This window comes from Phaeoacremonium minimum (assembly GCF_000392275.1).
Source record: "Phaeoacremonium minimum UCRPA7 unplaced genomic scaffold PA7_03_scaffold_504, whole genome shotgun sequence".
Lineage (NCBI taxonomy): Eukaryota > Fungi > Ascomycota > Sordariomycetes > Togniniales > Togniniaceae > Phaeoacremonium > Phaeoacremonium minimum.
The window spans coordinates 251,581-266,320 of NW_006921406.1; the positions used below are offsets into that span (position 1 = coordinate 251,581).

Below are 14,740 nucleotides of genomic sequence, written 5' to 3' on the forward strand. Positions count from 1 at the left end.
AGTGCTGAGGAACAAAGAATATGCTGAACTCATTACCGCAGGCATGGCTTCATTTACGATAACTATACCAGCTTATGGAACGTGCTCGACTACTGCGCGACAACTCTTCCCATTACAAAAGTATCGCAATTTGAGGAACCTTTGCCAAGTTTCGCTGGTCGAAACGACATTGAGAACCAAGTTTGGCGCAACTGTATGTCTCTAACAAGACCGAGCTTGGTGGAGAGACAAGTTGACGCAACACAGATTTTCCTCGAGACATGACGGGTTCTCCGGTCTCTGTACAGCTTGTTGGGCGGCGTCTGAATGAAGAGTATCTTTTGGGAGTTACACGGGTTTGCGATGATGCCCTGAAATGGAGGAATGAAAATGCATCATAGCCAGATTGTAATTTGAAGACAGACATGTTTCTGTGTCTTCAGTTGCTAACGCTTAATCATCTTCCTGCTCAGTATATCTCTCAGCCATCGAGTCAACTACGCAACTGAGTATGGTGGGGTATATTGCCCCTTCACATCTCAATTAATTATTGGCTTGCTGTTCAGCCCCCCCCCCCCCCATGATATGCGCTTAAGAGGTTTGCATCTTCGTGGTTGGATGTTGTGAAGCCGTTAAGGTGACTTAATGTAGGAGGACTGTACCTAGGCACTCTAGTTCCGCCAATCTAGGCCAGTATCTGCAATAGATAAAGTCGGTTTTAATTCGGGCTCATATCTAAAAAAGTTGCGCAATCAAATGTGAACGCCACGCTTGCCATGGCAAGCATGGCTATCTTTCGTAGTGGCAGACCGTTTCGTGTAAGTTCACCCTAGTCCCGGCGCCAATGGCGCGGTTTCGTCGCGTAGGATGGTCCCCGCCTGTCGACTAAGGTAATCGAGAGCAGCCAATGATTTAGTCAATGTACAGAAACTATCTACTGCATAGTAGATCCTGTTCCCAGCTTGGCACTAAACTCTTTGTCCTTGCTCATCCAAAAGAGATAAGCCGCAATGACATGACCGACCAAGATAATCGGAAAGCCGGAGACTTGTCATCCCCACCTAGACTTCCCTTGATACCCCTTCCCCCCCTGCCAATGGTTTTCTTCATTAAATACGAGAGTACATAGTACTCACTGTGAGCCAGGGTGAGTATCTTCAACCCCGGGTCCCACTGATTAGAACGGAGCAAGATCACTGTTGCGTGGACAGAGGCGCCAATGGCGGTGGCACTATTCGTGCCTCCTCCAAGAAATGAACATGTTAGTAACATTAATTTGCCGATAAACATTGAGACGACTCGCCTTGCAGTAGACTCTACAGCTGTTTATGCGTTGGGTTCCCTTATAACACCTTAGACCAGCCAAGTCAGCTGCAGAGAACTCTCAAGTCCATTTGGCTATTGCCTTCCTTTAGCGATCAACATGTCTCCGGCTCAAATGTCTCAAGATAAGCCAATGGAGGACAATCGAAATGATCATCAGCTCTCAGCTAGTAACGGTTCCGAAGGCGAGTCGGCATCTACGGTATTGCAGGTAGAACGACACGACTATGTTGACCTTGCGCCAACGCATCGGAAGCGAGCGCATTCGATGAACGGGTTTGATGATATCTACACTGATATTGTCGACTACATCGTGCGATGCACACATCGGATATGGGACGAACGGGACATTGGCTTGATCTACACCCATTACACACACAACTGCACTTTGTATGGGACAATGGGAACGCTGTACGATCGCGAGTCCGTTGTACGCGATACCATTCAGCGGCTCGTCTCATTTCCCGAACGGCGAGGCATGGCGACGCAGGTGCTGTGGAACGGCAACGATAAGGATGGGTTCTATACCTCACATCTTGTGACTGGCTCCGGCCGACACACGCAGTTTGGTCACTATGGCCCGGCGACAGGGAGGACATTTGTCTCTCGCACCATTGCGGATTGCATGATCTACAGGAACCGCATTTATCGAGAGTGGGTTGTAGCTGACAACATGGCTATCATCAAGCAACTTGGTCTGGATGGAGAGGTGCTGGCTGAGGACGCAGCTAAAACCCTGTTTGATAAGGGACTCGAGGCTGTTGACATTGGCGAGAATCGCCGGCTGGTTGGCCAGTTGTCTCCAGAGGAAGAAGGCGATACCTCGATCGCAAATAACGACATCGAGACCGAGACACTTTTGTGGCTACATGAGGTTTGGAACCGCCGTATGTTCGGGCGTATCACCAAGGTCTACGCTCCCAATGCACAGTATCACGGCCCGAAGATGGTTGAGCTTTACGGCCCTGCCGCCGTTCTACATCAGCACCTCGGTCTGCTTGGCTCCATTCCCGATGCCGTCTATACACCCCAGCATATATGTTCCAACCCATGCGATGAAGGAGGTATCAAAGTTGCTGTGCGGTGGGTATTGGAGGGTCACCACTTGGGTTATGGACATCTGTCCGAGCTGGGCAAGCCTACGGGTCAGCGACTTCAAGTCATGGGAATTACGCACTATCATTACCGCAATGGCCATATCGTGGATGAGTGGAACGTGTATGACGAGTTTTCCTTGCTGACGCAAATCAAGCTCGGCAAGATGTTGAAAACCTAAAGAACAAAGTGAAAAATTGGAGTTAGCAATACAGATTAGAATTCTGCCCGAATCTTGCCCTCGCCTGTTTCCTTCTTCATGAGTGCGCTGGTGCTGCTACTGCTTTAACCTGTGTCTACGCCTTGCAAGCCTACAGGGGTTCGTTTCCAGACACCGTAACACTTTGGGTATCTGCTTCCTTGCCTTTATTTATCTTCTACTTAGGAATGACTTATCCGATTAATTCTACTTTTAACTACTATTAAAGACTACCTAGAATCTATAGAGACTTAAAGCGATATAATATTCTTTCAAAAGAGCTTAAGGAGTATAGTAGTAATTAGGCATTTGGCGAGAAACCATTCTTCTAGCTTATTCACTTCTGCCAGCAGGAGCTGTTATATACTCCCATCTAAAACCTAAGCAGCGTAGGTCATGCCTTCCTCTTAGATAACATCCTTCCGCCCTTAGAGTTATCTTTTCACATTCAATTCCCCAAAGCCATCTACCTCACCACAGCCCTCCTACAAAGCACACCCAGCCTCAAGCGTTGCGCAGCACCTGACCCTAAGATTCGACAGCCCCCCTAATATCATCGTGCAAGTAGCGTTTCCACAAACTATAGATCTCGTCGTCTTCATTCTTCGATCGAAAATCATTACTTCTTTTAGAGCTTCCTATAGATTGACTCTCTGGTGAGGGAAGAGGAGTGATCTGGGCCGGAGAAGTCTTAGAGAAGCCAGACTTATCCCGAGAGTACTATTTTGCAATCGGAGGTAAAGAAACGGACGACAACGACCTCTGTGTGTTCATGGAATACGTTCGCAGGTGTTATCGGACAACAATTCCCAACATTACCGCATCTCTTGCGACATCCCGTCTCTTCTTCCACCATCCTGTCGTCTCCACCAATCTAGAATTCGCTGGTAGGCTGGGACTGCTTTTTCTGTTTCTAGTTTTGGAACCAAATCGAGCGCTCGTGTAAACGTCTGCTGATACTGAGGAAAGTCTGCGTAGACATAGGGTTGCCACGTTCGGCTTACAGTATCTTCGTTAGGGCATTTTTCACATCGATCGGACGGGCGCATTAGTATCGCTTTTCGTCGGAAAGGGACGCCAAAGAAAGCGAACGGAGGCCTTTAACTCCTTAGATAGCTCATAAATATACCCACAGCCCTCAGGATCGATTCGACGTAGCTTTTTGTTTGCATATTCATTGAGAAAAACATCATGATTATACTGACTATTCTCAATAACAAGCCGAAAGTGTATCAACGGCTGCTATCATTCTGTCTCTGAGAGAAAAGGTAGAGCTGACAATGATCCCTATCATGCCTCAAGTACTAAAACACCAGCGAGTCCTATATATCCCCATTCGTCAGTATCAGACATAGGTTGGCTATACAGATTTACCTACCGACAAGCAGGCAGACAGACAGGCACACAGACAGACAGATGACCCAAGCCAAGCACGCCACGCCATACAAAAGTACAGACCGAGACAAGATTAGAGCATACAGCTTCTCCATTTGTTCTCAATCGTGGCGGCGACGGTGAGCGTCGTCATCGGTGCGAGCGAGGAGCGCGTCGCGGCCGCCAGTGAACCACACGGCAAGAGCTCCGGCAGTGGCGATGCTGCAGATGCCGAGCACGCCGGCGAGAGCCCAGACGGGGTGGCGCGCCATCCTGAGGTGGACGGCGCGGAGGGTGTCGCTGACCAGCGCCTCCGTCTTGTCCGTACGTAGGGTCCTCACGCAGACGGAGGACGCCGTCGTATGGATGACGACGCTGTCGGCCGGGGCGTTGGCCACAACGTCACTCTAGGACGGTGGGGCCGGCTGCACTGGGACGGCGCCTGTTTTGGTGCGATGTCAGCGGTCGGGGCATGACATGGCCGGAGAGTCAAGCATGAGAGGGAGGTCTTACGTCGAATGAAGGTGTCCAGGAAGTTGTGCGCCACGTTGTGAAGCATGCTAGGTCGCTTGGAGGTATCGATACAGATGATGACGTGCGAAGCCTGCTTGTCGCCCTGGCGATGATATGCTGTAGTGTTGACAGCAGCACGAGTCGTAATCGAAGCGGAACTGATAAGCGCGGAAGAGCTGGCGGAAGAGCTGAAGCGGGAGGCAGCTATGCGATGACCGTTGGCAGATGATGGAGTTGGTGGGAATCCGTCTGTGTCGATGTGACGGTGGAGATAAGAGTGATAGTAACGGTGGGTGCGGCCGGCAGTAATGCCCAGGCCGGCGGTAGGCGCCATCGCCATCACCATCGCCACGGTGATTGCTGCTCCCGGCTTCTGGTGGGTTTTGGTTTCCAAGTTTTTGTTTGTCGGATGTATGTGCTATCACGACATCGATGGGACTGTGACGCTGTTTATTGTGTGGGTTTTCTTGTCTTCTTGTCTTGGGGGAGACAAAAGACTGTCGTAACGACAAAGAAGCTATCAGGGAGAGAGGCCGGAGGCAGGAGATAGTCGACTGGCCAAGTGCACTTCTCTACTCACGTGACTTTCATTGACAGCTTTATAATTCGGGGCGGACTCATCGAAAACTATATAAAACATATCTGAATTATCTTTGGTTTTCTGCCAGTCAGATGCATCCTCTCTTCGCCATAGTTAATCTGAAACAGACATCATTTTCCAGAGACTTCCAAAGGCATATCTGGTGCTTAATATGCTGTGGAAGACCTCCCTGGCTGTTTTTTTGAACTGTTTATCGAAGAGAGGTGCGACAGTAGGGGCACAGAGTGCAGTCTTATGACAGCACTTCCAAATCCAAGGGTGCTAGTCTAGATAGGTGTCAACTTAGAGCATCATAGATTTATCTATGATGGGCGATAGAGGACGAAGCTAAGAAACGACTTTATTAAGCTTGAGTATAAAGTAATGTCTTTGTGTATCTATTAGGACACCGAAGTTGTTATGATCCTCATATGAGGTCATCTACAAAGGCAGAATTCTCAAACTATAAAAGGCCTCGGACGATAAGGGTGGTCTTTCGATGATCCTCTTTTGAGTTGAGGGCTTATATTATATTTCTCGTATGAGCTCGCCTCTAAGTCTAGGAACTTCAAATGATGATCTTAAAATTATGTTTCTCGTACGAGGTCTTTTCTCAGATGAGAACGTTTAAATGATTATCCTAAACTTAAGGTGGCAGTCTTCCGAGACTTCTCACATGAGATTATCTCTAAATTTAAAACCTACCCATCACCTGGACAGCTAAACTTCTCATGTGCCACCAAAAAGCCACCACTTTCTGTGTAAAAGAAACCGCCCACCAAGTTTTGTATTGTTATATAGTATATATCATTCGATATCTAATTGAACGCTTAATCCATATACCTCGCTGGTTTTCGAATTATACGACCAGGTCGTGCCGCAGCGGGGGCTTCCGCATCGTCTATAATTTCCCCTGCATCGAGATCCTCATCTTCTGACCCTGATATTTACATCTCAATCCAATTTCTTCTATGCCTGCCTAAAGTGGCTGTCAGACTTGCATGTTATGAAACGATTTCGTTGCCTTTCTAGGTCGGGCTATCAATGTGTTCCTAGGTCAAGTCAGGTGGCTAGATTACTAGCAAGTGAAGTCGATTTAGATAGAATCTTCAGGAGGTGTAGGTGGGTTCTTGTTGTGTATTGAGTTTTTGCTCGTGCTACGCCAAAAGTACTAGGTCTTACTGTAAGATAACTAAGTAAGTAATTTCTAAATGACTACGTGAACTTGCTCGTTATATGCTGACGCAATATGAGTTATGTTTTATCTAACACATGCTATAGACTAGAATAGTGTTTAATACATCTGCCTGTTCCTCATTTCAATAGGAAGGAAACATAGAAACACAGCCGAGAACCAGATGCCTCCAGCACCAAGCCATAGTACACCAGACCTACCCTCCGCGATATACTTCTGACCTGCAAATGGGGCAACAATACCAGCAAGGCGACCCAAACACGATAGCATTCCGCTCGCACTGGCACGATAGGTTGTGTCAAACATCTCTGGTGCGGATGCGTATAGAACGGCATTGAAGTACTAGTCAATTGTTAGTCGGTCAATTTTAACAGATGTATGCAGCAGCAACTTACGGTCTGCATAATGTACTCGAGGGCGTTGAGGCCGACATACCCCGCTGTATTATGGACTTGGGTGTACATAGCCATGGACAAGCCTTGCAAAAGGGCCGATATAACAAGAGACCATTTTCTGCCGATCAAGGGCAACTGTACCGAAAAGAGGGCAAGAATGGCGCCAATGATACCCGGCAGATAGATATAAACATATTGGCGGTAGGTATCGGTGACGCTATCGGTACCGGCGTCCACATTGTTGGCGAGCAGGATGATGGGAAGAAAGTATCCTGCCAGGTTGAACGACCAATAATTGCCCTTCTGGGGTCAGCCATGGTCAACCGTTTAAATATCAACCACTTACCATGTAGGCGAATGCTAGCAGAGTAAAAATAAAGCACTGAAGCTTCTGCAGAAAGAGACCTCGAAGAAAACCCAGATTCTTGATCGCTTTCGTGACGACTCGTTTGGCGTCAGAGTCTGAGCCACTTTGTGCAGTGGGATCAATACCAGCTTCACGGTCAACTTGCCGAAAGTCTTCGACGGTTAAGGTAGGCGCTGGAGTGCCGTTGAACTTGGCAATCTTGTGGAGGACATCAATGGCAGCTTGCTCTCTACCTTTGCTCACAAGGAATTTGGGGGATTCGTGAAATCGGAAAAAGACATATCGGAGGAAAAAGACAGCGAGGGTCATACTGCCAATGACAATCACTGTGTACCTCCAGCCCATGTTGCTCGATACAGTACAACAGGCTTCTCCATCGGCAACTGCACTGCAAGCTGGCAGCGTCACATCACATCGATACTTAGCCGCGGTGCCATAGGCGATAGCGGATGCGACTACGACGCCTACTGGTTGCCACATACTAAGCAAAGATACAAGATAACGGCGATTTTGAGGCATAAACTCGAGTGCAATCGTCGCATCTATGGGAATATTGCCACCCAAGCCGATACACGAGAGGAAATAGATGCCACATATGGCGCTGTAGTTGTACTTGCTCGTGGCCTAGACAGCAACTTCAGTCAGCAGAGATTACTTCTGTTGCCAAGTGTAGGCGGCAACACACCAAGAGCATGCCAAAAACCGACGTAATCAGACATGTAATGTTGAAAGCCCACTTGCGGCCGATGATGTCGGTAATTATGCCAAATGAGAAAGCGCCGACACTGCAACTTGTCAGCCCTGAATGAATCAACGAGAGAGGTTCCTCACGCAAGGCCAGCGTTCGAACAGGTAAAGATAAGTCCCTGCCTTCCTGTAGGCACACCCATCTCCTGGCTTGAGGGTGTAAGTAGTTGCACTAAGTGGACAGGCGGAATCTTGTCTCACAATATAGCAGAGGCAATCAGACCAACTCCTTGTGCCCAGGCTAAGTCAAGGAAGTAACCAAAACCGCACAGCAGCCAGATGCACCATTGATATTTGCCAAAACCAAACTTGTCAATCTCGCTAGGTACCAGAGCAATTCAGTCAACAATGGGTCTTTCAAGGGTGGTGCGCGACAGACTCACGCATTTATCAAGGCCGCTTTGCGCTCAAAGATAGTGAGCTCGTCACCAACAGTGACAGCAGAACCCTCGATGGCTTCGGTTCCATTTATCGAGCCGACATCACGCGTCTTGTTCGCACCTTCTGCCTCCATTTCTGGACTTTTTTTCTCCGAGATCAGATCGTGATGGGTAGCCATTGCCTGAGTGCGATACCTCCAAGCTTTGTAAAGCGTTGTGGAAGAGCTGAGAGTATTTGCTCACCGAGGGATGACTTTCTGGACATCTTATGCCTTTATGTTGACTTGAAGTTCTACTGCGCCTGTGTTCAACTTGCATCATGCCCTCTTGCTACGGTCATCGCATGATAACAGCCAATTGACCAATCGGAGTTCTTGAGGTTCCCTATCATTACTACCAAGATATTGAAGATCTTGAATGAACCATAAGCTTGCCTGGAGTAGTTAGTGCCGGCGCCAATGGCGGTGTCAAGGAGCCCTCTAGCGACTAGGATGTTAAAAATGGAACGATTTGCAGATATGGATTGCAAACTAAAGACAATCCAGGCAGACACTGCAACTAATAAGTAGACTAAAGCTTCAGACGCGTGCATGCAGATCATCTTGTACCCGGTACTTCACGATAAAGCTACCCTTGGAAGATAAAGAATACCCACCAAGTTGCTCTTGAACTAGGGAAGTTGTTGATCGGGACAATGATATCAGATCTAGTGTTTGAGCCCGCCCTTGGCGCCTTGCGTTTGGAGACTATCGTTTTCAGGTCATTGATGTGCTTAATATTCGGTCGCCATGATGACACTGAGTATCAAAGGCCGATTTCGCATGGCAGAGGCTTGCAGTTCTGCTTCAGTTCTGTCCATGGGTTTGATTATCCAAGACTGTCAAACCTTCCGATAAGATAGAAATGTTTTTTGCATAGGCCACAAACTTGACTTTCCTCATTGTCAGTCACGCCATTTCAACAATACACCATGGCACACCCTTTTGTGGCGGAATCCCATATCTTGCACCGCAACTTAGGGGCAGAGCCTCAAAGAGTTGTCGCTTCCAAGGGAATTCGTTTGATTCTAGAGTCGGGACAAGAAGTATTGGATGCTTCGGCAGGACCAGCAGTCTCTTGCCTAGGCCACTCGCGCAATGATGTGGCTCAAGAGGTAGCTCGCCAAATTACCGAAGTTGCATACGTTTACTCTGGCGCACGATTCACGACCACAGCAGGCGAGGAATTGGCGAGCCACTTGCTGAAGGACCGTCCCGGAGGGTTATCAAAGGCTATATTTGTGAGTTCAGGTAGTGAAGCTACTGACGCGGCGCTGAAGCTGGCCTTTCAGTACTGGCGTGAGGCTGGACAGCCACAGAAGCGATACGTTATTGCACGAAAGCAGAGCTATCATGGAAATACCATTGGTGCCTTGTGTGTGTCTGGACATGATTCACGCCGCGAGCTCTACAGCGATTGGATGTCCTCCAACGTGAAATTCGTCGATCCCTGCTTCGCCTACAGATTCAAGAATCCGGATGAAAAAGACAAAGAATATGTCGAGCGCCTTGAAAAGCAGCTTGAAACCCAGATTTTGCAGCTTGGTCCACAAAATGTTGCTGCATTCATTGCTGAGACAGTGAGTGGCACCACTTTGGGCTGTGCGACGGCGACGCAGGGATACTTTCAAGCAGTCAGACGGCTTTGCGACAAGTATGACATTCTCCTGATATTAGATGAAGTGAGCTAATACCGGGCATTTGAATATCGAGGGGCATATACGACGACTGACTTTTCGTGAATCTTAGATTATGTGCGGAATGGGCAAGACAGGTACAATGCATGCGTGGCAACAAGAGGGCATCCGGGGACCCGACATACAAACGATTGGCAAAGCCCTAGGCGGAGGATTTATCCCTCTATCCGGCGTTCTTCTGCATGAGAAGATTTTCGATGTCCTCGCCTCGGGTTCAGGCGCACTCGCTCACGGACATACGTTCCAGGTATCTAAATCCACTTTACTTACAGCATTGGTTGTACGCTGACAAGTGGCATCAAGGCCCATCCTGCTGCGTGTGCAGCTGCTTTAGCGGTTCAAAAGGTGGTTGAGAAGGACAATATACTTGAGAATGTCAAGCGAATGGGTGAAGTACTTGGACGACTGCTGCAAGCTGAGATCTCCCCTCTCCCTCTCGTAGGCGATATACGAGGCCGTGGTCTCTTCTGGGCTGTGGAGTTCATGCTGGATGGGCCCGGGCGCATCCCATTGCCGCGCGAAGCAAAGTTCTGCGACCGAGTTGTGGACCGCGCTCTTGAGCTTGGGTTGAACATCTTGGGTAACCTGGGGGTCACGGGTGAGGTCTATGTAGACCACATCATCATCTGCCCACCATACATCGTCGAGGAAGAAGAGCTTCGGGCTATTGTAGAGCTTCTAGCTCAGGCTATCAGTGAGGTTACGCTCGAGCTAGGTTCGTGGATTCGCAGAAACACAACACCTGTAATAAATGGTTCAAAGCCACAAGAGTAGCGAGGCGTATTGTTGGTCGCATAAGGAGGAACTTTCAAAGGAAGATACAAAAAGCTGCGCATTGCCATTGTTCTTACACCATTAAGTGATTTGTGCCATCAATATATTATCTACTGCAGAGTAGATAATCCTAGCAAATTACAAGAAGGATCATTCCGGCCATATCGTAGTAGGTTCAGAATCGATGTCATCCTTGCAATGGTGTCTGGTGGTGGTTTCAAGACTATCGTACAAATTGGTCTGCAAAGCCAGCTCCCAGTCCAACAGCCTCGTAATGTTTTCTCGCCGCCTGCAACTTGCTAAAGACATCCTCCACTCCCGTAGGGTTACCATCAGGATCAACATAGATGTAGGCACCAGTAACGTGAAATAGTGTCACCATTTCTTCGACATCGTCAGGTACTTCAAGGGTGTGGATGTCGCCCGGTGGCTCAAAGGCGTAGCCACCCTCTGTTGCCCACCATGTATGCTCTAGATAGTGCCATCGGCCTCGAAGGACTATTGCATGAACAGGCCCAGCATGGCGGTGTCTTGATAGTATGCCTGACTTTCGCACGCGAAGAATGTTGACGAAGTAGCCCTGTGATACGCTGAAGCAGAGTGGTCGAAACCAAACATCCGAGCTCTGAGGTACCCATAATCGCTCATCGCAATCGAAATCTAGAATGTTTGGATGTACCAAATCTTCAAGTACGTTGGGGAGTGGCTCGCCTCGATAAGGGATGGCAACTTGATCATGTTTGTTCGTTGTAGCTAAAGAGTCAGAACCGCCGGACATTGTAAAGTAGATTGTGTATTTTCAGACGGCTAATCCGGATGCAAATGAGAAGACTATCTCGCAGAAGATGAACCAGTGCTTTAAAAGCTTTAGCTAGGAGTTGAGGAGCTGATTAAAGCCGTGATCCAACTACGTAAGTAAACACTACTCGGTATGTTACCGCAACCCCCCGTTCGAAGTTAGCTCGTGGCGCCAACGGCGGTGGGTGTGGCACCAGTAGCTTATCGTATGTACATTTACTTGTACAGATAGAACACGCATGCAATCCATCCTGGGGCATGCCAGAATCTATACATTCCGACAGACCGGACTAGTCTTAGGTTTCTAGGTTCTTCCTCCTGGGCTTGGCCGCTGACACTGTAGATAGCGGCGTGGGCGGCGCACCCTCCCAGCTGCTGATTTCTCTCGCTCCACCGATTTCGACCCGCCCATGGGGCATATTTATGATGACGAGCATTGCACCGCCAGAAGCGCCCGCCAGCTCAATGGATGCTCCAGCGTTGCAGCATCTTACAGATGCTCCTCTCCGGGCCCCCAAGTCCCGCCAGGGATACACTCGACAGCGTCAGGGATGTCTGACTTGCCGACGAAGGTAGGGGCTGTAAACCCCGCATTCTGTGGCGACATGTGTGATCCGTCACTGCGAGCACAGCGCTGACTGCTATAGAAAGAAGAAATGCGATCGTTCCTATCCACTGTGCGGTCATTGTTACCGCCTGAATCTGGCCTGTGAAAGAGAAGAACCTAGGCGTGTCGGTCCAAGTCACACCACGGACACGTCGAGGAAACGAAGGCTATCAACCGCACTGGCAGACCAACATGACGGCCATGTTGGTAGGATATATGCTGCCATCGATTATACTGTCCTGCGAGACGAGACGTCTCATATGGATCTCGTGTCTAGTCGTAGAGCCATCCTGAGATACTACACGACGGTTTTCGCATCATTGTTGTCAACAAATCACGAGAACAACTGCTTTTTGTCAGGCAAGTGACAACCACAATCTTGAGACTTCCCGGGGTTCTAACCAGCTTGTAGTCATGCTACCGATGGCCTTTGAGTGTTCAACTCTCATGAAATCACTAGTGGCATGGGCCTCGTCACATCTTGCAACTCGAGATGCTAGCTTGGAGCACACCGCTCTAGAACATCGCGGCTCTGCTCTAAACGCACTCAAGGCGTCCATCGACCAAAACGAACTCTCGTCTGAGATGTGTTTGGCGATAGCCATGGTGTTCTGCTCCATGGATTCCATCTCTGATATGAGTGGATCCTGGTACCATCATCTTCTCGGAGGCGCCGCAGCTCTCGGACAATCAGGCGGTGTCTCCAGCTCGTCTGAGCTTAAGAATCCTATATCTGTCCATGCTCAGTTGTCACGCATCGAGGGAGCCTGGTTACTACGAAACTTTGCATACCATGATGCTCTCATGAGCGTCACTCTGGATTGCCGGCCACTCATAACAGGACATTACTGGGCGACAACTGATTCAGCTTGGGTAGACCCGTATTTTGGACTCGCGTCACGCATTATATATCTCATCTCACAGATAAGCGTGTTGTGTGCAAATTTAACCCAGTCAGTGGGATCATCAATCGACCTTCCCAAGAGTACTTATATCGCCCATGGTCCGCCAACAGTCGAAGCAAGCGCCTCAAAAAGTCACCCATCGGCTCAACTGCAATTCGAACCGAGCTCATTTGCTGATGCTTATGACATTGAGGCTGAGCTGCTCAACTGGAATTGCCCGGATGGATTTGTGGATTCGCCTCTGGGCTTGCTCGCCGAAGCATATCGCAGTGCAGCTCTGCTACACCTCTATCGTACGTTGCGACGGCACGAGGCTGATGTCAATGGACAATTAAGGCATAAAATCTCACAACAAGTGAGCTCAATTTGTGATATTGTTGCCCAAATGCCCGATGGCTGTCTAGAAGAGTGCACTCTCTTGTTCCCACTCTTCATTGCTGGGGGGGAGGCGGTCTCGTCAACTCATATTGAGTCTATATGCAAGAAAATGGAGATGATCAACCAATACCGCCACTTCCGAAACGTTAACCAAGCCCTCGAGGTGCTTAACGATCTTTGGCGGCTGAGATTTTCTGGTGCTTCAGGCACCAACAATAGAGAGATAGACTGGCTGGACATTACCAAGTCTCGCAATATCAAGTTAGCGATCACATGAAGATGTAGCTCGCAAGGTCAAGTGTATCTTAGTATCTTGAATTTTGTATCGAAGCAATACAGTGATGACCTCGCTCCCTAGATTGAGGTGAACTTGCCAAAATGAAGGATTTCAAGTCGAATGCTATTTGGGAAGCTTCCTTCGACCACAGTGTCCTGTCAGCTTTCCTCCAAGCAGCGCAATGCAACGTCATCACTCGAAGTCCGATAGATCGAATTTGGTTGCCAGTGGCAACATAATATCCTGAATTTGCTCTCGAATCGCCTCAATGAGATCCTGCTCTTCAGTCCGAAGGTCCCCACGAGGTCTCCGCTTTAGAATCAACTCAAGTATTGAAGCAGTCGTGAAAAGCTTGGTATCATCCGCTTCGTCTAAATTCGGCGGCATAACGCGTTTGATCAAGACACCAGCTGGCGAATCGAGCCTCGCACCGTACTCTAAGAGAAGCGAGATGAGCCGAAGCCATTCTAAGAAGGTGCCAACCCCAGAAAGATTTGAATCAAGGTCCTGGATCCCGCCCCGCCAGGTCAGGGGATGTATGGAAAAATCCTCTGCCGCAGAGTTTCTGAACCGAAAAAGGGTTTTAGGCTTGTATTTAATTATGAAGGATGCTGGCCAAAACCGATAACCCGCTTCTACCAAGTCATTCCAAACCGTGTACTCTTTCCCGTCGTTCTCAAGATTGTTCCGTGTCCCATATCTCAACATGATCTTATTTGGAGAGGCTCCGCTTGACAAGATCACGGCGACAACACGTTCGTTGGCTCGCAGTGAAACGATCCCGTCTTCATTGTAGACACTGAAAGCAGACGCGAGGAGATTTTGTGCAAGCCCTATCCTTTCGACTGGGGATTTTGACCATAACTCGTATTCAATGTATTTGGCAAGATCATATTGGGTTGCATAAGCGTTGAAGTTACTGAAATGGGGTGAAAAATAGCGTATTGGTGGATGAACATTGAACCACAAAGAAAACACCTCTGCCGTAGCTGCTGGCATCCAGGAATGGAATCCATCTTTTGCGGCAGCACCCGTTTTGAATCGACTGGTTAAAGCATCTTTTGAAGTTCTGCAAGCCTCATCGAAGTGTTTTATTAACCTTACATAAGCATCAATGTC

General features: G+C 48.6%; 3 protein-coding genes across 3 annotated transcripts; 1 reads left to right on the top strand and 2 right to left on the bottom strand.

Annotated features, from left to right (window-relative positions):
- Positions 1–1,402: 1,402 nt before the first annotated feature.
- On the top strand, positions 1,403–2,578 carry UCRPA7_7235 (putative -like polyketide cyclase protein; the record flags this gene model as incomplete). Its single annotated transcript, XM_007919768.1, has 1 exon — positions 1,403–2,578. The coding sequence occupies one exon, from the start codon at positions 1,403–1,405 to the stop codon at positions 2,576–2,578; it is 1,176 nt and encodes a 391-aa protein (XP_007917959.1).
- A 5,386-nt stretch (positions 2,579–7,964) lies between these two features.
- UCRPA7_7236 (putative membrane transporter protein) lies at positions 7,965–8,281 on the bottom strand (the record flags this gene model as incomplete). The annotated part of the gene is made up of 2 exons (XM_007919769.1): positions 7,965–8,088; positions 8,151–8,281. 2 exons carry the CDS (start codon positions 8,279–8,281, stop codon positions 7,965–7,967), a joined length of 255 nt encoding a protein of 84 aa, XP_007917960.1.
- Positions 8,282–10,212: 1,931 nt separating this feature from the next.
- Positions 10,213–11,038, bottom strand: UCRPA7_7237 (putative cupin 2 domain-containing protein; the record flags this gene model as incomplete). The annotated part of the gene is made up of 2 exons (XM_007919770.1): positions 10,213–10,560; positions 10,889–11,038. The coding sequence occupies 2 exons, from the start codon at positions 11,036–11,038 to the stop codon at positions 10,213–10,215; spliced, it is 498 nt and encodes a 165-aa protein (XP_007917961.1).
- Between the last annotated feature and the right edge of the window lie 3,702 nt (positions 11,039–14,740).